The 24,855-nt window shown below is 38.8% G+C and overlaps 1 protein-coding gene across 1 annotated transcript in view; it reads right to left on the reverse strand.

The window, feature by feature from the left end:
- The window catches only part of LOC122517448 (serine-rich adhesin for platelets-like), a 34,662-nt gene that overhangs the window by 6,153 nt on the left and 3,654 nt on the right, over positions 1 to 24,855 (reverse strand). Inside the window, 10 exon segments of the mRNA XM_043635835.1 lie at positions 2,825 to 3,232; positions 3,336 to 9,327; positions 9,540 to 10,018; positions 15,583 to 15,821; positions 15,927 to 16,135; positions 16,226 to 16,303; positions 16,383 to 17,199; positions 17,678 to 18,338; positions 18,473 to 18,603; positions 18,696 to 18,947. Of these exon segments, the coding sequence (XP_043491770.1) occupies positions 2,825 to 3,232; positions 3,336 to 9,327; positions 9,540 to 10,018; positions 15,583 to 15,821; positions 15,927 to 16,135; positions 16,226 to 16,303; positions 16,383 to 17,199; positions 17,678 to 18,338; positions 18,473 to 18,603; positions 18,696 to 18,947 (9,266 nt within the window).

Genomic DNA, 24,855 nt, shown 5'->3' on the forward strand with positions numbered 1-24,855 from the left:
CTGTTTGTTGGAAGGTACGTACGCTTTTAATGAAAGTTTACTTTTTAAATTAGGTATTTCATTGATCTCTTTAAGTTTTTTTTAATTAAATAAAATCTATTTAATAATAGATATTATTTGAATTTATTTGTCGATATATATGAATTTAATTACGAATACCGTAAAAATTGTTGTTAAATAAAAAAGATATATTTATATAAAGAAAATGTGCGTTGTAAGTCAATAAGGATTTGAAAGAAAAGTACAAAGTATAAAACGCGCACGCAAGGTATTATTAACGATACGGTACCCCACGGCCCTATATACAAATACAAAGAATATACCGTGTGTCTGGCACGAAATATATCTACATATATATACCTGTTACGCTTCTGTTAAAACGCCTAACGTCTGGTATTGCGCACGAGAAATTGCGCTACGCGCAATGTTTCTTCGAAGTTACGACACGCTTTTAAATTCAATACCGCATCTCGAAGACCGATTATTCCTAACGGATGTTTCTTACTTCCTTCCTTCCTTCTTTCCTACCTTTCAAACTATTATCCTTTTATTTATTTATTTTTCTTTTTCATATTTCTTTACATAGGTATACTTCACAAAGTATACCTATGTAATATTAATATTGTTTTATACCGATAGAATATTTCTACTCGCATATGTATTTGATATTATTCGCTTATAAAGTCTTGCAAATCATTTAACGATTATTCTATATCGATTTTTTGAAACGAAACTCATTCAGATCGAAGACACGATCGAAAAGCTGTGCGTTCAGCGAAAATTCTTCGAGACATTTGCGGAGCGAGAAGTTATTCAGGTAACCCGGTTAGACTCGTAAGAATGATGAACACACAACTCGTATACAGAAGATGTTTTTAGGTATGGCAACGAGTATATTAGGGTATTTAAGAAGTTTCTCTTCCTCGTTACGAAACGAGCGCGAGAAATAGTCGAATAAAACTTGTCACGTCGCATGAACCTCGAAACGGATGCTACCTTTTTCTTTTACCTCTCCTCCCTCCCATCGTTCCATCTTTAACGAATTAAAGTGAAATTCTCATTCTTCGTACTTTTGTCGGAACGTCGCGTCGTCTCCTACGAACTATTAGAGCAAGGAAAAATGCGAGCTATAATAAACGCAAAGAGAAATTATTTTTTAAAAGAACAAACACGACGATAAGCGTTGTTATAAATGTTTCATTATATTTTTTACTTCGTAATTATATCGCCTTGAAATTTGTTTTAAAAAAGAAATACAATTTGTCTAGCGGCAACTTTGGAATATAAAATATTAATAACGGACGAGTCATATATTTTCCCATCGCCCGTTCGTCATAAATTTTGTATGGGGGTTCTACGAGTTACGTCAGTTTTCTCAGTTATTGATCTGTCGAAGCAGCGACCACCGAGGGGAGTGGCAAGATAATTTCATCGGTACAGAGAAAGAGAGAAAAAGAGGACTGGCGGGAGGGATGGAGGGAGGGAGAGAGGGAGGGAGGTAAAGAGAGAACCCATGTGTAAATTAAATTATTATACATATTACCAACTAAAACGACGTCGCGTTATCTTGTAACACGCAAAACTCTTTATTACTTTGATACGTAAATGAAATAGGAGAGAGAGAGAGAAAAAAGGAACGTTTGATTAATTACACGACTCTCTATGAGAGATTAATTTGCGACGGAGACATAAAACGAAGAGAAGAATAAAAATGCTTGGAATAAAAAAAAAAGTAACGAAGGTCGCTGTGTATTCAAATGTGTCCATAATTATAAAAGTGGTCTAAGTGAAAATTACAAAAAAATAAGTTTATTAGTTATTTCACAGCACATTATTTGAAACTAAATGAATTCAATGTAATTTTCACGATATTGTCAAAAATTATAAAATTAATTAAATAATTAAATAAAATAAAATAAAATAATTAATTAAATACAATTCTAAACAAGAAATATACGACTTACAACCACTTTCATAATTATGGGCACAAATATCAGATTTTAATAGATTACGTCTATCTCTATTTCTATCTCTCTCTCTCTCTCTCTCTCTTTGTTTTTTATTTGGAAAACAGTGAAAGACGCAAGACATCAAACTTGTATCGTTTAAACGCGTGCATGCTGTAATTTTTCGATCGCTCCGATTGGTAGAAGAGATTGGAAAGAGATCGAGATGCTGTGATACGCTTTCTTTTTCTCTGGAACATTCTCTTTGCTTCATATTTAACGAATTAATGTACTTTTAATTATACGTTATTACTATTTTATAAAAAAAACTTTTCCAATGAAATAATTCTATTAAATAAAACAATCGAATAATAACGTGCAGATATCTCGAGGGTGAATCACGTGGAAAGATATGAGAAGCGTTCAGAAAATTCGAACAGTACGCATACGCAGGCCACGACCTCACGTCGGATTATCGATTGTGTCGTTAGGTCGCTGGACGGGAGAGGGAAAAAACAAAGAGAGAAAGAGAGAGAGAGAGAGAGAGAGAAAGTTGATACGGATGCAACGCGTGCTACACCTGTTACGTTCAAACGGCAAACTTTGCGAACTAACATATATGCATACACCTATTCAGTTTTCGTCGAATGACTTTGCTCTTATTGCGTTTTAACGAAATGTGCATTTAGAAAAATAAAAAAAAAAAAGGAAAAAAGAAACGTCGCAATATCGATATCTCTGTTATTGTATTATAATACTATTGGTTAAAAAATAATCAGAGATAAGGTAACAAGCGTATATTTTTACTCGTAAATGTTTTCCACGGGAAATAGTTTGACCGAAAAGGTAAGAAAAATTCAACGTAATGTTTAATTTACCAGGCGTGAGGGAGATAGCTTGTTGCCTTCTCGATCTAGAATTGTCCCGTTTGGCAGCTGAACTTTGCGAGCCTGAGACCTGCAAACCCGGTGCACTGACCGCTCGTTTCGGACCACCAATGGCTCCCGTTACGTTACTGTTCCTAGCAAATCCGGGCGGTCGATATCTGGCCGATTTCACGCCACTGTGTTGCGGTAGAAAATGATAGACGCTATGCGCTTTGTGCATTTGCGAGGAGGTCGTCGACGTCGTCGTCAAGCCAGTCGTCGTAGTAGAAGCCGGCAAACGTGGCAGAGAATTCGTGGCTGCGCTCAAAGCCGATTGCATGCCACGAGGAAGAGTCGTTGCGCGAGATTCTCCGGCGTATTCTAGCTCGTCCTCGGTATCCTCGTCACCTGCCGATGCACCTAATTTTATATATTTTCAAACACGAGCTTTCGATACAAACGATTGGTAAAGCGCGACTTTGCGCGTACTTTACGAGAGAGAGAGAGAGAGAGAGAGACTTACCAGACTCTCCTCTAGTATTAGCATCGGGAACGGAAGATCTTCTCCTATTACTCCAAATCCTTTCCTCGATAGATCCTCCGCCTCCTATACCACCCCCACCGCTACCACCACCGATAGAACCGCAACTTCTAACTCTATCCAATTGCTCTCTCGACAAGCTCCTAGGATTAAACAACAAATCACCGGCACTGCGTCTTTTGGCTGCCATTGCCAAGGCACTAGCACTAGCACTGGCCCCAACCCCACTGACATCTCCGCTGCAAGCTAGTAAACTTAATTTCGTTCTCGAGTCAGCTGCCATTAAAGCCGACTCGAAACTACCTCGCCACGAAAATCTCTCGTAATCGCTGGCTTCCCTTTCCTCTCCCTCCTGGCCGGTCGACGCACTCGGATGATTATTGATCAGTAACAAAGGATCGTGAGACTTAGATCTAGGTAACTGCAGGTGCGTCGATGATGTTGCATTCGTTGAATCCGACGTTGAGTCATCGTCCTCCGTCGTCGAAGCCGACGACGGTGTTCGATGATGTTGCGAATATCTTCTCCACGTTGTCGCGGAATGATGCTGGACGGCTGGACCACCTTCGGACACCTCGTGCATCAATGCTACCAATCTGCTCCCTATGTGATGCATAACCTTTGCGATTAAAGGAGGACTGCTGTGAGGCGTCGAATTTGTATCGGAACTGACACCGTCACCCGCCATTTTTGTGAAACTCTGTACCAATTTTTGATAAACGAATGCCGTGTCCCTACCGAGGCAAGGTGCTGCCTGAATCGTAGATCCATTTTTATTATTGTCTTCTTTAGTTTCTTTCTCGTTCAAAATATTGTCGCCAGCAGTGGTATCGAATTTGCTAATGATCTGCTGGCAACTCTGAGAAATTTGTTCTTGCAATGCCGAACGACGACCACCCGCGGCTCCTTCTAAATCCGAACTGGTGTAATCCGAACTGTCGTAAGAATCGGACCACGTATCTTCGGAACTAAGATACTCGACTATCTCTCTGACTTGTTCGTCTCGTATCCCAGGTACGGTTTTCATTAATCTGGTTAATTCGTTCTCGAAATATACCAATTGCGGTGGTTTCGTACGATTTTGCGGACACATTCTTGCCTTCGAGGAATATCCGGGTAATCGTGGACTCGGTGCCGGCGATGCTCCGCTCGAATTTGCGTTGGTGGTCGCGTTCTGACCCTGACCGTTCGAGTTGGCGACCATCGTTTTGAAAAATTGTCGCATCTTAGACATCATCAGATTGGTTTCCTCGTCGCTGGACCAATTGTTAAAGCTATCTTTTCGCGAGAGGGATGCATTCGGCAAGTGCGGCAAAGTAGTGCTCGCGGGATTGATCGGATGATCGATCTTTATCGAATTGTTCTTTTCGTTACCAACCGTTGTCTCGTTGGAAATGGTTTCGTCGATCGTTCGAACACTCGCGTTACTTTCTTTCCTCGTACGATCTTTTCCCGCTTCTCCTTGATTAGCCTCGGAATTAATTTGCGCGTCATCGGGTATCTTTTGATGTTGCAAAAGATCGTCGCAACTGCCTACGAATCCGGAATCTCTCGATTGTTGTTTAGATCTTTGATTGTAAGCGATAGAATCGGCCGAGGTTGCCGAGAGAAGACTTCTCGATGAATCGACGACTTGCGGAGAAGGCGTCGTCGACGCGTTGTTACCAACGACGACGGATGGCGAGGAGGAAGAAGACAACGCGCATTCCGGTTGAGGAGTTTTAGCTCTTTCGGAATCTTCCGAATTAGCAGCTTCCGTGTCATCCTCTACCACTACTTCTCCGACCAATACCATTTCTCTGTTTGGTTCGGGAGTTTTGTTTCTGTCGTCTGGTACGCGAGGACTCTGGGTACCCAAATTTCTAGGCTTTTTCTTTTTCCTTTTGACCGTGTCGAATTGGCCATCGGTACCAAAAGCCGCGGTTTGTCCATCCTCCGCCCCGTCCGTTTCCGTCGACGATCCTTCCGATTGCGTTTCCTGTAAATCTTGATTGAGACTTAGGTCTTGGAGAGAATTTTGGGAGCTCAAATTTTGGGAGCTTTGCGTCAAGGCCAACAAATTGTCTAGGGAAGAACTGTGGGACCGACCGGTACCCCTGGCACGAACGAGACGTTTCCTTCGTTGAGCCTCCGGACTTGGTCTTCCTTCGGAATCGCTGCCAACCGATCCATCCGAGTCTCGTCTATCTTGATCGAATCCAAGAAACTCCGATAGAAAGTACTTTTCCAATCTGGAAGAGTTGAGAAATCCTTCGCTGGAATTCAGTCGTTCTTGACTTTGGCAGCCAGTGGTTGTGCTAGCGTTCGAAGCCGTGCTCGTAGGTTCGTCTTGTCCAAGAGATTCCAGACCTTCGGAATAAATCGAAGAAGTTTCGGAGAGACTATCGACCTCGCGAGATCCCATGCTCGAATTGTTTCCATCGCCACCGAGTCCGAAGAAGAAATACTTTTCCAATTCCGAGGCAGACGGTGGCCGTTGTTTTTTCGACGGGCTACCCGTAGCCAAACTGGGTTCGGCTTCGCTCTCCTCGCAGGATTCCTCGACAATAGTATGGAGAGTAAAGTCGATAGCTTGCCTGTGATATCCTCGAAGTTCTTCCTCCCGATCTCCGAGATTATTGGCCTCGTCCTCGGAACTCTCCTCGGTCGCCGTCGTAGCTTCGGGCTCGTCCTCGTCGTGGGATACTTCCTCGACCCAGGAATCGTCGTCGGCGAGTCCTTCCTCGAGTATAACGACCCCACCCCCCGGCGAGTTATCGTCGCTCGATTGGGAAGACACACGTGCTCGTAATCCTTCGCGCTGATGATCATTGCTACTCTGTCGATCTTTCGGTTGGGAATCTTCGCCACCGTTACCTTCCAAACGATTATTTATTTTACTAGCGTTCTTAACCGAAACGTCGTCGCTCTCGCTGGCACTACCCACGCTCAAACCACTGTCCGCTTCTGCTTCGGAATGATTGGTCGCGTTGCTCGGCGATCTCTTCACCATGAGAGGTCTTCGAGGTGGTTGGCCAGTCTTCCGGTGAGGCTGTTCGGCTACGGCTTCGAGCGCCAGCTGGAAATACCCGGCCAGACCCTGACCAGCCGAATGGACTTCATCCGGCTGCAACAAGGTCGTCGTGTCCGACGTAATCACGCTCACCGGTTGATACGAAGCTTCTTGGGTAATCATCACGAGGCTCTTATATCTAGCGTTGTTGTTGCCGTTAGTACCGGTGGTATTGCTCGAAGGAATCGTCGATGAGGGAAAGTGGCAAAGCGGTGCGTCGTCGTCGTTTTCGTCGTCGTCGTCGTCGTCGTTTCTTGTTGAATCCTTCGTCGACGCGGCAGGAGGGAATCCATTCTCCTTTCGAGTGGACGGGCGTCGCTCGACTGAGCGAAACCGTGTCGATACCCCCACCGTCGAGTCACCATCACTATCATCGCATTTACCACTACCACCATTGCTGCTACTACTACTACTACCACCACTGCTGCTGCTGCTGCTGCTGCCGCCGTCGTTCTCCCCGTCACCGTCACCGTCGCGACTACCACCTCCGACGCTACTTCCTACTACCTCGCGCGAAGCAGGACTCTCGCCTCTCACCGTGTACGAGCCGTGTTCTTGCGAGTGCTCGTGCGCAGTCTCAGTTATTCGCTCGGCACGTTCACCGCTCATGAAGATCTCTTGAATTTTGCTAGATATAACGTCGCCTACCTCGCGACCTGCCCATTTCCTTCCAACAACGTCCTTTTCTCCGCCACCTACGTTTTTACCCACCACCTCTACCACCTTTCCAGTCTCCTCTTCCTTCTTCCCTTCCGTCCTGGCTGCGAGACTCTCCTCTGTACCGGAGTTATGTAACGAGGACTTATCGTCCAACGATTCTTCTTCCTCCTCTTTGCTCTCGCTAACCTCCAACTCTTTTATACTTTCCAATGTGTTTTCCATTTCTTCTCGATTCAACAGCAATAATTCTTCGTTCACGGCGGAAATCGTTGTCGTCGTAGCCGTAGTAATCCTGGTTGCCGTTGCGTTGCCATCGTACAACGGGGTGACCTCGTACTCGTGAAGCTCGTCGCTGCTCACTTCGCTTCCTGTCGTTGTTGTTTCGTTACCCGTTGAACTTTCCATCGAAGAGAAAAACATATTGCCGATAACGCTCTGGCTCGATTCGTTATTATCTTTCTTATGATCTGAGGTCTCGTCGTTTAATAATTCTGATAAAACGCCAAGCTTATCCGATTGAGTTTCGCAATCGTTCTTATCGTTCGACGAGTTTCTACGTTCATCATTTTCATCCTCGTTGCCATCCACGTGACCATCTTTATTCGAATCCCTTAAAATTTCATCGGACGAATCGTCCCTAGACATTTCTCTGGATATTTCCAAGGAGTCTGGTATTATAGTGGAGTCCCAATTGCCACTGGAACTGGACGAGTCACTTTCCGCGTCGTTATCGTTATCATTTTCGCGATTTCTTTCCGATATCCGATTGATTTCGGTCGATCTCTCGCACTTCTTAATAGAATTCATTGAAAAAATGAATTCGGAATCCGACTTAGCGTCGTTCCTATAAGTTTCCTCGATTACGCCAATGTTCGAAGTTGCATCAATGCTATCGGGATCCAGGATTCTAACCGATTTCAATTCTATTTTATTACCCAAAGATTCGCTCTCGTCGGCAAGATATATCTCTTCTGGAATCAATCGATGATCGAGCAACAAAGGTACCCTGTCGTCGTTTTCGACTTCTACGTGATTATGCCCATCTCGAGCTTTCTTCTTCTCCGAATTGGAACTATCATTTGGATCGTTAGCTTTCCTCGATTCCGATTCCCCCTCGGATCTATTCCTACCGGTTTGATTTCCATTGATATCCTCAAAGTTACCATCCTCGTTTAGCAAACGAACGTGTTGCAATATCACGGATTCTTCTTCCGGTAGAGCACTGACACGTTTCAAAGTAACGCCACCTTCGTTGGCCGAATCGGAATCATCTTCTTCACCGTTGTCCTCGATGTCGTTGTCGCTGGTAAGAGAATCGTCGTTTACAACGAACACTCTGGAGAATCTGTGCGAGGAAGAATCTTCTTCGAGGTCGCTACTGTCAGCCGAGGAACGTCCAGAAGAGCTACCGGAATCCTCGTGAGATCTTTGATATATTATTTGGCCCCTACTTTCAAATGACGAAGATAACGAGTCCTCGCAAACAGCTTCTTCTTCTTCTTCTTCTTCCTCTTCTTCTTCCTCCTCTTCGTTATCCTCCATTCCGTTCTCCATTTGTACGCGTTTGTCCACATTGACGAGGTTAGAATCATCTTTCTGTTCGGTCAGCTTATCAGTCGATTCGACGCGTTCTTTTTTAGTCGGCAAAGTTTCGTTCATCAAATTGTCCTCCACGTTTGAATTAGACTTTCCTAAATTATCGTCGCGATTGGTCACCGTCTCCCCACCGGTATTTCCCAAATGTTGATGACCGAGAGATTCGGTAGCCGATGAAATTGACGTTTCGATGGGTGACTCGTATAAACGTGGACCGATCACTTGTTCCGGTCTAAACGTACAACTGGTTGGATCGAAGATACCTGTCAGTCTTGGATCGAGTCTGCCGCGATGCAAAGGTTGATTAAATCTAGGATGCCAAGCGAACCAAGGTGCACCTGGTTCTCCTCTCAATCTCAACGTTCCAGGTTCCGATTCTCCGGCTCGACTTATCATCGAGGACGCTGCAGCTGCGAAATCACCGGTCCAGAGAGCTGCCGGAATTGGCACCGGATATGGTACTGGGACTGGTATAGGCACTGGTACCGGAAGTACGTTCGCGTTTCCAGAACCCCCGCAAGCCTGAGTGGAAGAATAAATACTGGATTGGAGAGATGCGTGATCGCGTTCCAATATCGTTTTTATCGATCACCGTTTATCTAACGCTACACTATCTCTTTCATCGTTAATCTAATAATAAAAGTATTGATTTACGAGAAAAAATTCCTGTTACATTTATCGTCTCTCTCTCTAAGTATTGGAGTAGTATTGGATAATGATATGATAATATTATTGTTCGATTCAAAATTGTCATTTGAAATAAAGCGAATGTGTAAAAGGGTGTGCATAAAACGATAGAAAAATATATATATATAGGAATAAAATAAATTTCAAATGAAAATGAATCGAGGTAGGAGAAGATAGACGAAAAAACTTACCCGACAAGCGGATGATCCGCGTCCAGGACAACAACTCCAATCCTGCGAGATATTGGAGTCCGTGGCAACGTTGGCGGTGGTACCACCGATGACGACTGGTATGGAACCGCTCTCGAAATAATCCCAATCGCAATCCTCCTCGAGGGATTGAGCGTGACTACCGCTACTGCCGCGTGGTAAGCCGTTCAAGTAAGAGGAACTGGAGCAACTGCTGTCCGCATCGTCTTCCTCGCGACCGGACGAAGAATCCGAGCTGATGAATACCAGTCTTCTGTAGTCGACTATCGGCTGATCGTGCCCGTGATTATTATTATTATTATTATTATTATTATTGTTATTATTGTTGCTGGTATTGTTGTTATTGCCGGTACTCCCAGTTGGACTTTCTTGTCTTTCGGCGCGTCCGATCAGAGTCTGAAGACTCTGAAGATCTTCCCCGCAACAAGTTCTAGCGTGCGATCGGCCTCTTCTTCTCGAACCTTTCGAGAAAAACGTTAGAAAAACTCCGTTAGAAATAGGTAAACCTTTCGAATAACGCAAAGCATCGATCGGATCTTTATCGCTAACGCCGACTTTGCGATAAGCTCGACTATATCTTCGATTATCTCTTTAATTATACTTTATCGTATCCCCCTTCTCTACTCTTTGTTTTCCCCATCGATGTTCCTACCTTTTTTTTTTTATTGTTACGCTAACGTTACAACCTCGAAACAATTCGCATTACGAACTTGTGTTACTCGTTTGTTAATAATTACACATCTACCGTTTTGCGTCTACGTTTTACGTGTATCATACAATACTCGGTAGTATTGCAGGTATCATACTTATTCCAAGATGCTTTCACTCGAGATAAAAGTTCTTTATCTTGCTCTCTCTCTCTCTCTCTCTCTTTCTTTCTCTTGTGTTAGTACAAACAATTTCACTCACGATTACTAGTCAAGTGTAACGACTCGACTCTGAGAATCTTATTATTATTATTATTATTATTATTATTATTATTATTATTATTAAGCTCATGATTCGACGATGAAATCGTTATCGATATTTTGCTACTTCATAGATAAGATCTATAATTATTATTGTTAGAATTTTGATCGGTGCAAACAGATGGATGAATTTTGTTTTTGTTAACGGTAACGCCACGAAATTAGGCTGCTTATTTCGAAACGGTGTAAAAAGTCGTATGGTTAAACTATTAGCACCGCTTTGCGCTAACTTTTTACGCGCTGCTGAGTTTGCTGGTCAATGGCACGGGCCATCGTATGTACTCTATATATATATATATATTTATATATATGTATGTATGTATGTGTGTATGTGTGTGTGTGTTGTCCACGCGTACGATCCTCCGCCATTCTGGAAACGCAGCTTGCGCGACGTTCCATGAATGGAACAAATTCCAGTTTGGCTCTGCTCGGACAGAAAGAGAGAGGGGAACACCCAGGAATGGGCGGACTGGATGAAAGAGAGACTTCGAAGGAAAACGTCTAAGAGAATTCAAAAATATCTTTTCAAAATTGAAACCCCTTGGTATTTAATATTTGCGATGTTATGTTTCTATCGATTCAAATATTACAAATATACTACATTCGTTTTTGTATTTCTCTTGACTGTTTAGAAATAAAAGTATACGTCATACTTAGTGATTTGTTGTTTTCAAGAAAAAGAGAGATGGACAGATTACGCGCCAAGTTTTGCGAAGATGTGAGAAAACGTTTCAACCGAATTATCACTCGGAATGTTAGAATAAGACGTTTCTCTTGTTAACTCGACAAAAGTAAAGTAGAACCAACGATTACTTTACTTACTTACATACTTCATCATTTCAGATATTAAATATCGAGATATCGTTTATAAACGATATTATTATTATATTATTATAATAATAAATATATATAGTATATAAACGAATTATAATTGGCTATATTTTATTACTCGTAACGAGAGTAGTACGTTCGATTAGATCAGAGAGAAAAAAATGTCCTTTTTTTTTTTTAGAAATAACACAAATCAAAGTTTAAAAAAAAAAATCATATTTAAGTTAACGATAGAGAGAAAATAATTGGTGTTTGATTATTTAATACTTTATCTATAAGAAATCTTTCTAGCTTCGGAAAGTTCTCCGATGAAATATCCCAATAATCTTTCTGACGATCGAACTGCTCGACCGATTCTCCTTCCTAGAAGATTAATGAACGATATCGAGTTGGATGAAAGCGACGTGGCTTATAAACTTTCGACGTCTTTATATTCGATAGATCATAGGAAACAATGAATATACATTAAAGGTTGCCTTATGCGAAATCTTAATGAAAAGTAATATTATATATGAATTATTAACAATTATGCAAATAACGAAATTCATTCGTCAAATCGAATATTCGACGTCTACTTAATTTTTCATCTACAAATCTCCCAAAATATTCTAGGATAGCGATCAAAACCGATTATTCTATGATTAATTACAAGTACACATGTATATATATATATTTGTATTAACGCATAAACTATGATACTTAAAGAAGACACTTTCTTTTACTTACACTTCGAATGAACACAACGTTGAGGAGGAAAAAGAAGGAAGGTGTTTTAAAGGGACACTGTGGATTTAATTTTGGAATTATTCGATATCGAATGATTCATCATCGTGTCACGTGCGATGAAGGAGAAGAAGAAGAAGTTCACTGGTGTGTTTTTTTTTTATTCCTTATTATTCCTGAGAGAGAGTGAGAGAGAGAGAGAGAGAGAGAAGAGGACCCGGTGTTTCGCGTGGGCTACCGCTGTTAAACTGAGAGCGTCTATCGACTACGAGAATAAGGTGAAGGAGGTGAACAAGAAGAAGAAGAAGAAGAAGAAGAAGTTGAAGTTAAAGCAGAAGAAGTATAAGTAAAAGAAAAAGAAGAAGAAGAAGAAGAAGGGGGCACACACAACACAACACACATAGCACACAACACACCTGAATCCTATGGCATCGGTCACTACCTCACTACGAGCTTCGCCGCCGGCACAACACCGTCTACAGTTGCCGACGCTATGGCCATTATGACGCCCTATACCGGGTGTTACGATTAACACTATACTTACAATAGCATCTATCTAATAATAAAATAATATACATACGTAATATATAAGATACAAATGTAATAATTTATCTTCAACGAAAATTCTATTTATATTACCATTTTCTATAAACAGTTTCAAATTATACAAGACATTGATATTTAACAAAAATATAAAATTGTCCAACGATAATTATCGATTAAAGAAACGAGTTTAATGATATTCCATCGCGTTTGTTTTGAAACGCGAAAACGTGACTTATATAGAAAACGCGATAATATACCTGGAGTTTACGCTAACTTTTATGATAATCACGAATAACGACGACGAATGTATCGCTATTATCCTTATCAAATTCACCGTTTCAAGTCTTTTGGCTTATCGACGAAAATTACTAATGTAGGTAAGGTAAAAAGTTTCTTTAACAACAACAACAGCAACAAATAAAATATATAAAATTGTCTTATTTAGGAAACACGTAGAAACTTCTCTTTAAGATGAATTTTTAAAAATACTTTTAAATCAATGACGTAAGAAAAAAAAGGAAAAAAAGTGCGCGAGAGAGAGACAAAGAGAAGAGCGATTGATCACCCGGTATAAAAGCCGCAGGTGAGCGGACTATAGAACGAAACAGAGAACGTTGTTAGACTATTATTTCTATGCTGTTTCCCTGTGTGTCCCGCTTCGCTTCGTCTCACCTGCCCGTTCGTTCGTTCGTTTCTTCGTTTCTTCGTTCCTTCGTTCGTTCGCATCTACGCTAGTTCGTTAGATTATGCACGTACGAATGCATATTATCGTATACGAAAAAAAACGAAGACAAAAATTACAAACAAATAAAGTTTGAATTTCGTGTTTATATTGTACTCCGATGGTACCTACAAAAAAATCTAATATTTTTACGTAGTTTTGTTTTTGCCCACACTGTATAATGATATATGCAAATCTGTTTTTATATTTTCAAATTATTTTCTTTTTTTTATCTGTTTTTTTTTTCTTTTCTTTTCGTTTACATACGTTGAAAGATCAAAAGAAAACGAATACACGTTGCAATATTATAAATTTAACGTTTATAATCTTAACTATATTCTCGTTGACGAAATGAAGATAGAATACAGTGGAGATAGAACTATAGTATCAAAGAAGAATCATTTCGAGAGATTTTTCAATTTGCATTGTGTCAGTGGTTGTTGTCCGTCCATAAGAAATAAAAAGTTATGCATAGTCCAGCGTAGAAGAGCAGAAAGTACATCGACACGCAGAACGTGATTAATAGTTGGCATATTCTTGCCAAGTCCATGTTTGTACAGTCAGTTTCTATCTATCTTTATTTTTTTTTTCTCTTCTTTTTTTTTTTTTATCATAGATCGAACAGATATCTCGCTGCGAGGAAACACGGTTTACGTTGCACGTTCATCACTTCACGGTCACTTTGCAATATTACACAAAATTCGTTTGTAAAAATTGCTCGCGATATTTCCAAGTTGTGATTTTTCTTTTTTTTTTCTTTTTTATCGAATAAAACTATTGGGCGAAGAGAAAAAAAAAAGAGAAAAGATGCGAATAACAAAGTTGAGACTATCGAAAGGATTTAATCGTTAATCGAATCTCAAATTATGACAACGATTTAAATACGTTGGACAAATGATTCTAAACGATTATGATCAATTTCAGAGAACGATGAGTTTGCACTGCTGACGAATCGAATACTCTGGAGACTGCTGTCGTTGCTTTTGCCATCGGAGAACAACCAATGGCTTCGATAATCGATGAAAGCTTATCGTTAACTGACTCCCATATGGCCCCCTCCGTCATAAAAGATACGCGTGTGATGCTTAAATACAAAAATAATAGAAAAGTATAGCAACGACGCGCTTTAACGTTGTCGCTCTTTTTACGTTCAATTTTTCTTAAACTAAAGTACTTCTCTCTATTCATTTTTCTAATTATAATAATTTTAATCGTACGATTTATTGTTAAGTCATACGAGTAACTCAATACTCGTCATTTCCTCGCGTTCTTCTACCAATGAGTTCACGTGCGTAATTACGAATGGTGTACACTCATCGTAGTGATTAAAACTAGTCGAGAATAAAATCATTCTTTATGAATTATTTCAAATTCAAGGCTATTTTAATGCATTATTAAAAAAGGTATAACTTTTTCTTGAATTTAAAAGCAATTACAAATTTTTTTACGTTCCTGCTGTTATACTCATTATTTGTACATTTCTCTTATTTCCTTTTTAATTTTCCGAATAATAAAAAAAAAGAAAAAAAAAGTAAAGAAAATTAAAACAACAATGTAACGCGAGGAATAAGATTTCATTTATGTTTGCGCGAGAGATCACGCGATCGACAGTTTTGCACGCAAGTGTTTTAGTATACATATATATGTGTGCATGTACATAGATTCTATGTATATCTACATGACTTAGGTATTCGCATACATACTTTGTATATACCTTTTTAATGATCAACGCGGGGTGGCGGGCACGAAAGCGAAATGTTAGCAGCCTCCAACTTTTAATATAATTACATTTTACGTTTATCTACGTCTATTAGTTACCGGCGTACACTTTGTCTACGCTTATAAGGAACATTTTTCGAGTTTACCCTATTTCCAAAGTGATTTATGTTACGAGATATTATCCGCTGTAACAAATAGATTATGTTATCTATATACGTGCGTGAAAAATGTTAGAGGAAACTGGCAACGTTAGAGAATCGTTCCTATCGAAAAACGAAAGAAAAAGAACAACGCCGTTTGTTATATTTTTATCGTTTACGCTTTAAATGATAAAACGTGCATGATATTTTCTACAAATTACCATTACTTTCTTGGCACAATTTCGCATATATTACACGATGGTTATATTTCTATTGAAATATATGCGTTGTATTATATCCCGCGGTACCGAAATTCCTACGTATTTTGATTCGATTTAGCGATAATTCTCGTTGAAAAACGCATTAGGGTAACTCACCCTGAGCATCGAATTGTCTACGTCGGCGAAGCATAGATCTTCCCTGAGAGGATACCGGACCAATTCTATTGCTATGACCATCCTCGTGCGGCTCGTCCTCCCCTGCACTCGTTGCGCTATCTCGTTGAACCACTTCGTCCTTTCCGACGATCAATGGTATCGTACTACTTCCGTTACCGCCAAAAAATTTCAACTTTCTTGCCAGATCAACGCCATCGTGCAATCCCGTCTCGCTCAGTCTAAAATCAAAACGTTAATAAGATCTAATCGCTATGAATATTTATATAATTTATATAATATTTAGGAAGAGACGTTTTAATCGATTATTCAAACGTCGAGCATACCTTACACTCTCGCTGCCGCTACTCTCGTATCTCGCGCTACTATTCGATTCCCTTCTGCTCCTACTTATCGCATCTCGTATTCTCTGAGAAGCCGAGCAAGAGTCTCCACCTATTTTCCGTGGAAGTGCAGGTGTCGGTTCGCTTTCGCTCTCCCGAGGGCTATACCTCGAGGACCTCGTACTCAAGGGGCTCGCCTCCGGCGACAAATGCTGTCGAATAGAAAACTTTCTTCGAACACCAAAGATCCCTTTGGCTTTTTCGTCAAGCGAAATGAGTCTAAGGAAATAATCGATACTTACGCTAGAGCAACGCTTGTTAGGTGTTTCGTCCGTGTCGTCTGGGTTGGAAAATTCTTCTTTGGAAAATTTCCGACGTACCTATTCGTCGATGAAATAATAACGGACGAAATATTAAGAAATCCAGTTAAATTAGGGCAAACGAATTTACGATACTGACCACTTGGAATTCGTCCATTTTCTTGGCATGACCAATCGTACCGCACACCCCACCGATTTCGACATCGTTGGAGGAAGGAATGTCTTCGACGAGTTTATCATCCTCTCGAGGAACCTCCCTAAATCCGTTATCCATTGGCATTTGAATTTGTTCTTCCCCTTTTTCACTTTTATCAAGGACGCCTAACATCGCGGCAACTTGCTCGATACGTTTCTGTTCGAGTATAACGAACTGTCGTCTAGTTTGCGTTGGTCCGTCGTCCTCGGAGCTTTCCCTTTTCTTCTTGCTTTGTTCACAGGCAAAGGTAAATTTCGATTTGGACGTTGCGATTTCGCCCACGCGTTCCTCCATCCTTTCCTCCTTAACTCCAACACCAGCAAGAACCTCCTCCTCCTCTTTCTCCTCCTCCTCCTCCTCCTTGCCAGTTTGCTTTCCTTTTGTAGCAACGCTCGCATTTGAATTTGTACTCTCCCTACCCACGTCCTCTTTGCTATTATCTCGTCGGAATATTCGTATACCGATTTTACTTTCCTCTTTTGCGTTACTATGATGACTATTATCGTTTTGAGATAGAATCGACGTACCACCGCCTCCACCGCCACCACCACCTTTCGTATCGTCTTTCAAATCTTTTCGCAAAAGCATCGATGATGCTTCGATACGTTTGTTCTGTACGTTCGTTCTAACGTCGTCCTTGCTATCCTGACGTTTTAATAATCTATCCTCCTTATTTCGAGGCGACAGGAGTTTCGGTATCAAACTTGGCACGCTTATATCCTCTCGACTGCGTCTGAGGTCGTCGGTGCTTCCTCTATATCTGAAACGTATCATTGCATTGAGAGAACTCGTTATTAATACGATATTATTAGATTCTAACATGTCACAACACACAACTCGCGTAGGTACAATTATTAAACGTCTGTTTGATTGAAAAGCATATTGCCGTTATTCGCAACGCATGTGAAATTATGTAAGCGATATGTATTGTATGTATATATCTCTTGCTACATACTTCTATCATTAATATTGAACATTTTTAAACTCGAACGTTCACTTTTGATCAATATAAATACTACTATAAAAAATCATATACGTATTAACCGATTATCGAATAAATTTTCCAATTTTTTAGGATTCGTGAAAAAATTAGATCTTTGGACCGACTGGGCGGACTGCCTGCTCCTTAACCATTGAGCTATCCAGGGCCCACCGTCCAATCAAACAATTTAATCATTTGGATTTTCAAAATAAGCGAATCAGGCAAATTAAATATCGAAAGGACATCGGTGGTGTACCTTTGTGGTATAAGAGATCGTCTCGGTGATTCCTGAGGACTCCTGATATCCTCGAATTCCTTGGAACTCCTCTTAAATATAGGAATATTCGATTTCCTTTCGCCATACTTGCTCTGGGACGATTTAATATCCGGCGAGATTAACTTGGAAAGAATTCTCGGTGGTTTGAGTAAAGAGATCCTGGGTGTACCAACGACTACGCACTGTTCTTGATTATTATTATTCCCGCCTATCGTTTCTTCCTGTCCCCCCTCCTTCGTCTTATTATTATTGGCACCATTGGTAAGATTTTTGTCGTTTCTTTTGAAAGAATTTTTGATGGCAACACCATCGGCCGCCGCCGCCGTCGCCGATGCCGATGCAATTTCCTCGTCCAATCTGACGTCTCGTATTTTATCGTTTTTTTTCGTTCGATCGTTACTACCGATATCGGATCGCGAGATAATTTTCTCGAGAAACGATGATTCGTCGTTTTTAATGTCGATCGTCGGAGGTAAGCTCGTTCGATTCTCTTCCTCTGATCTTGACAGCGATGAATTATCTTTCCCTACGGCATACTTCTTTTCAATAGATTCTCGATATTCCTGTCGTCTAGTCGGTAAACTTCGATAAACTCGCAATTCCGGTGACTTCCTTGCAGCTGACCAACGTATCGGTGGTCCTACGATAATACGCAAGTATATTATTCGTTATACTATATTATTATAGTATTAATAATAGTATTAATAATATATATAAATAGTATTGTTATGGTATTAGTAATAGTATTATTGTGAATAGATTTGTTTAACCTACCGTTTATTGTCCAGGCACGTCGGATACTGTGCTTTAATATATCGAGTGGCGATGATTTTTTGTCATCGATGATCTCTCTCGGAAACGGATCTTCGTACAACCACTTGCCGCCAGTGATAACGTGCAATTCTCTAGAAATTTGATATTTCAATTATTACAACGCGAGCACAAACGAGATTAGAATAAAAAAAGAATCAAAAGAAAAAAATAGAAATATACTGACGCGATTTTATAGCAAACGTTGCAAATCCATTCGACGTCTTTACAGCTCTCGTTCTCTTCGTTCGGACCTCTGACCTCGATACGGCACTGCTTGCAAACCCTATACCTGCAACGAGTACACGTAGCCCCTGTGTTGTAAAATCTACCGAACGGTGCACAGCATCTTGCACATTTACGTCCTTGGTAGGACGATTCGCCTGGCGCCTTGAGAAGTCCCCTTCTTCGAAGATATTGCAAATCGTTTTTCAGTCTTCTGCAAACAAAGGAATTCAACTCTATCATTCGAAACACGACGAATACTACCCAATCGTTTTTTTACATTAAAAAAAACAAAAAATTCCACCTAATAGTATGTATATGTTACTGTTGTTCGTTTTATTTTGTACAAGTATAGAAATACTTTGATCTAATAATCCATGGTCAATAATTAATATAGAACAACGACATTTACGATCGACGAACGATCATTGAGATTATTCATAGAGCATGAAAACTGAATAAACTAACGTAAGTCTTAGTTTCTATTTTCTTTCTTTTGCGTAACAGATGCACGTGTTGATTTGAAATCACGTTAGAGAAATCCTTTTAGTTTTACTTCTTCCTTCCTTCCTCTTCCTTATTTCTTTCTTTCTTTCTTATTACTATCATTACATTGTAAGGTTATTTCCCGAAAAAAATTCTATGTAAACACACTTTGAGAGAAGTTCGAGGAACTGTAAGAAGCGTAAAAGTAATCGCTGGTTTAAATTGTTGCTTTTTTCTTCTATTTTTTTGTTTTCTTTTCTTTTCTTTTCTTTTCTTTCTCTTGTATCGTCTATCGTAAATTTAACTACGAGATATATCTATTATTATTATTACGTTATTAACAATTCTTGGCAAGTGACTCTCTACGCAAATCTACCGTTCACCATAATCGCGATCATTAATCACTAACTCGTACGAAATTAATCATACGTCGTAAGAGATTGATTCGATCGTGATAGTCCATCGACGTGTTTAGAGATTTAGAATTTCTTTTTTTTTTCTTCTTCTTTCTTTTTTTGTTCCATCAAAAATTACTATTTCGAAAGAATCATCTTCGGAGGTATACACTTGCTTTTTAATTTACTTGCTATTTTTATATATCCACTATAAAGCCATGTGATTTTTGTCGTTTACTATATTATAATTTATTAAAATAGGTGTCTTAGGAAATTTGGACGGGTTAGACATTTATTTTAATAATTTTTATTTTCTGGACAAGATAAAAAACCAATTAAACTATATTATAATATTTTATATACCGGGTTATACAATATATTACAAATATGTCTCACGAAAATAATACGTCTATTATTTTTGTTTAATTTAATCAACTTTTTCAAAGAGTTAAAATGATTTTTTCAAGATCAAGAAGCAAAGGTAGTTTTTCTCAATGACAATTCGATCGATCTAACGAAGACACCTATTTTTGGCACGCTTGAATCGTAACGTATACGATCGATGATAAATTATCTAGATCCGTTTTATTATGAGACAGTGAGATAGAAAGAGAGGGTCGATTTTCACTCACATCAGTGACATTCGAACCGATGACAGTGAGTCATCATAGGCGTACACACGACGACAACGACGACGACGATCCGGTACCTAGTTTCTTTTGTTATAAAAAGAAGCAAAGACGACGTGCAACTTGAGGTTGCTACATCTCAACGTCTATCTAGTGCCAACTGACATGAGAGAGTCTCTCTATAATGATAATTATAATGATGACGCTGACGATGGTGGTGAATTTTATGTACGTTCGATAAATACATAGTTTTACCCCTCATTTAATTTAATATTTAATTTCTTTTTTTTTAAAATACGCAATTATACATAAATACACGTATATCTATAATTTCATTCGAAGAGATGATATATTATGCAAACTGAAACTATATTTTCTATTTCATTTCTATGAAAAAGATATTGCAATCGTGTTCAAGGTTGATCGATTACTAATTTTCTTACCAACTTGACTGCACTCATTTATGATATAATGCAACGCGCTGATCCCGTATTAATAATTATTTTCTAAGTATACGCGATATAATCGTACTATTTATAACGTTATCTTGGATTTCGCTTTAACTTCTTCGAATATAATATACATTCGACACTGATCTAACAATAAACACGATTCCTATGTATCACTATGTATATGTGCTCATAATTATGAAAGTGGTCTAATTGTAAGTCATATATATTTCTCGTTTCGAGATATTTAAAGGATTACATTTGAACATTCAATGAATTATATATAATATTGAAATAACAAACACTAACTAACATTATTCATTTTGGAGAATATCGTGAAAATTATCTTCAATTCATTTAGTTTAAAATAATGTTGCGTGAAATTACCGATAAACTTATTTTTTTTTAATTTTGACTTATGTTAGACCACTTTCATAATTATGGGCACATATAAGATCGATATTTCGAATATTTTTCGCGCGCGAAAATTGAAAACCAATAATAAAAAGATAAAAATGTTTTCGGTTCTCACCAAGGATCTAAAAAACTCTCGTGAAGTATCCAAATGAAACCATAATGATCTATAAATCTTTGATAAACACGTATAACTATCTTAAAAGTGTATATATATGAATACTATAAGATAAAAATTGGTAAGAATGGGTTAGTAATAGGGGGGGAGGGAATTTCGTGGGATCGAGATTTGAGAGAAAACGGAAGGAGATGATTAGAAGATACGAAAGATATGAAATCCAGGAAGGTTGAGAAAACGGGGGGGTTCTCGAGTTGGGGCACTTCCGTCATTGAACGGCGTTCGAAGGTACGAACGCTCGAATCCGAAATACGTCCGGCCGGCGAAAGACGATCGGTGTACACTGGTGACAGCAGCAACGCGGAACGGTACACACCGAGAGATAGATATATAGATGAAAGAGAAAGAAAGAGAGAGAGAGAAAATACAGGTATACAGAACAACATACTATACGTATATCCGAAACGTACACACAAGCCACATTAGGTGTTCGCCGGCGTTGCGTCGCACAGTGGAGACGCGACCGGTGAATCGACCAATGAGCTGCTTCGATGCACCACGAACCCACGCGCGCATATATGCAACACTCGCGTATTCCCTCGTCGTATGATGCACACGGGTATACCTATCGGTTATTCAGTTCTGCGCGATCGCTTATTATACCAAGAATAAGAGAAAGATGGAAGATATTCCGTACAACGCACACGCATACAAACATATAACACGTATACCCTGATCTCTGTTCCCGAGACTTCTCGCGATCTCTCGGCCGGTCTTCTCGGCTATTTTCGTATTTCCTCGGTTAACTTCGCTATGGCGGGGGCGTGACTGAATGCACATTGGAGGACTTTAATGCTTTACCAATAATATCGCGTATTATTTACTCGCCGTAAGATCTCTTTATTCTCTTTTTTATTCAAAATTTAAGTTTTAAGTCGTTTTTAATTTAAGTTTATTCTTTTTTTGTTCAAATAATAATAATAATAATATAATATGTCATTTTTTCCCGTATTTATTATATTCGTTTCCTTCGTTTTTTTCTGGGGGATCTTACGAATAATAATCATACGAAGAAATATACCTATCGAGTATACAACGGAGAGAGAATGAAATTTTTGCGAATGGCTTTTCTTCTCCTGGGAATTATTTTTTGCTATTGTCGTTGTTTTACCAAGTTGAAGTTCGTATATCGCGAGTGAGTCAGCGCGGGTAGAATCAAATGGAAAATACCTTAGGGTTTCCTTATACGCTTCCTTGCTTCGTGAAAGATATTTTTTTTCATTAAGCGTTAGTCCACCAAATTAGGTTTTATCGCGGCGTCGAGTGTGTAGATATATTTCGCACTTGCCACTTACGGTTTCCATTAGGATACGTTTGAGATATCACTTTGTAGACGGTTCAATTTGATGGGAAACTTATACGAAAGAAAACATACTCCTCTTATCGTATTTTCTCGATTCGGACGCTACGCGTACTTTATAAATTTTCTTTTTACCATTTCACTGGCAATTAAAGTTTTTCTTTTTTTTATCTCTCTCTCTCTTTTTTTGTTTTTTTGCTCTTTTTTTTATTTATTCTTAAGACAATCTCTTTCATTTTTAAGCGTAATAAACGGAGCGTATCGATTTTTCATGCGTTTAACCAAATGAGTTATTTCAGTTTCCTTTTTAAGAGCAACCATAACGAGATTATTATTATTATTAATATTATTATTATTATTATTATTATTACCTGGTATCACGAATATAGAAAAATATAAGAGAAAAAGAGAGAGAGAAATATATATATATTGAATTTACCGTGTAATTTCATCGTACGCACACACCGTACACTTTCTAAGAGACTTCCTTATAAAAGGACTTCGCGATATCCAACTGCGGTCGTTTGTAACTTCTATTCTTACTAAACGAGACGAGAAAATCTATTGTCTCCTCGGCACGATCTAATCGAGTTTGAAAGATTTTTCTAAGCACACGAGACCAGAAATAAAATATTCTTTTATATGTGTCGCCTATCTTTCCACCGTTTATGGTTACTCGGTTTTACTTGGAAACGAGTAGGTATCCGTTTATTCGCTCCATTACTCGGAGATATATTACTTGTTATACAAATCATAATAACTAGTTTTCTAATTTTATTTTCGCATTACTCGATTCGATCATTTTACGATTAAGAATATGAAAAGTTAAATTAAAAATTAAAAAATATATATATGAATTAATATATATAAAATATAAATATAATTATATAAATTTTTTATTATAATAAATTAAAAAAAAATAGGTTAAAAGTTAATGTTGTTTTACATATATCAGCGTGTCGTTACGTTACGTTCATAAAATAAAAAATAAAAGAAACAGATAGGACGGGTTTAATGAATTTTTCGTTGCATCGTTGAAGACGTGTATGGTCGTATCTATGGTGTATTAGATAGATACCTATTGCGCTCGGTAGAAATCGCAACGGCAATTCCCGTAGACACGTCGTAGGTATGCACGAACACTGGATAAACCGTTATTCAACCTTAAGGTTTAAGGTCCGTTTGGCTAAGTACCGCTTTGGGCCTATTCATGGCGCTCAACTCGTTCGCGAATGAGAACGCGTTTGCATTTTTTTACATTATCTCTTTTTCCCAAGATTTGACGGATCGATCGATCGATCTTTGGATACCTCATTGAAAATAGTCCAACAACCTGTTGACTTTTACAAATAATTCATTGACCTAAATTATATCGTGTATTTTTCCTAGAAATAATGATTTATAATTAGAACGTTTGACAAGTGTCACGTATTTCTTTCTCTCCGCATATATAATCACCATTTCCGTTTCTAACCGATTCGCGAAATAAAAATAATAAAGAAATAAGTAAGTTTTTCTATCATTTTCTTGTACTTTTTTTCTTGTTGTTATTCTACTAGTCCTTATCATTATTTCACTCTCTAAACGGCGACGTTTTTCAGTGAAAGGAAGGTAGGCAACGGCTCGCATAGGAGAGGCGAACTAGCTTAGGTAACAACTCGGATAGACTGCTCGTGTTACGACCAATCAGCTGATAGCGTCGTAACACGCCGATTGGACCGAGTTTGTTTCCAAGATAAACACGTTAAATTATGATCTTATTAGCGAAATCATTAGCGAGATAACTAGTATTACTCCGATACTTTTTTTTTTTCTACGAGATATTTCATTATTATTTTCTCCCCATCTCTCTTTATCGAGTGATTATTTTTAATGAATTATAAATATTCTTCTTAAGTATTTGTTTTATGAATGAATATTTTCTATTTTTTTAATATTAGGTAGAACAAATTCCGTGGAAACTTACAACGGAGTTTTAATCGCAACGTTTGGACAGATAGAACTAACGGAAAAGTAATATAGAAAAATATTAAAAGTAGCGAAAGAAAAGAATAAAAAAAGGAGCAGGGTAGAAGATTTTTCACTTGTTCGAATTTTTATTTCTCTCTTACGAGCTTTCTAACCGGTCAGGTGGCAATAACGGAACATTTCTTCGGGAGAAGAACTCGTCTTGGTATTTTTTTCGATTTAAATGAAAATAAAGAATTGTGCGACAAATCGAAAAAAGAATTTAATAACTGATATTTCATTAAATAATAAAAATATATTTCT

The sequence above is a fragment of the Polistes fuscatus genome, unplaced genomic scaffold, assembly GCF_010416935.1.
Source record: "Polistes fuscatus isolate 324 unplaced genomic scaffold, CU_Pfus_HIC Scaffold20, whole genome shotgun sequence".
Classification (NCBI taxonomy): Eukaryota; Metazoa; Arthropoda; class Insecta; order Hymenoptera; family Vespidae; genus Polistes; species Polistes fuscatus.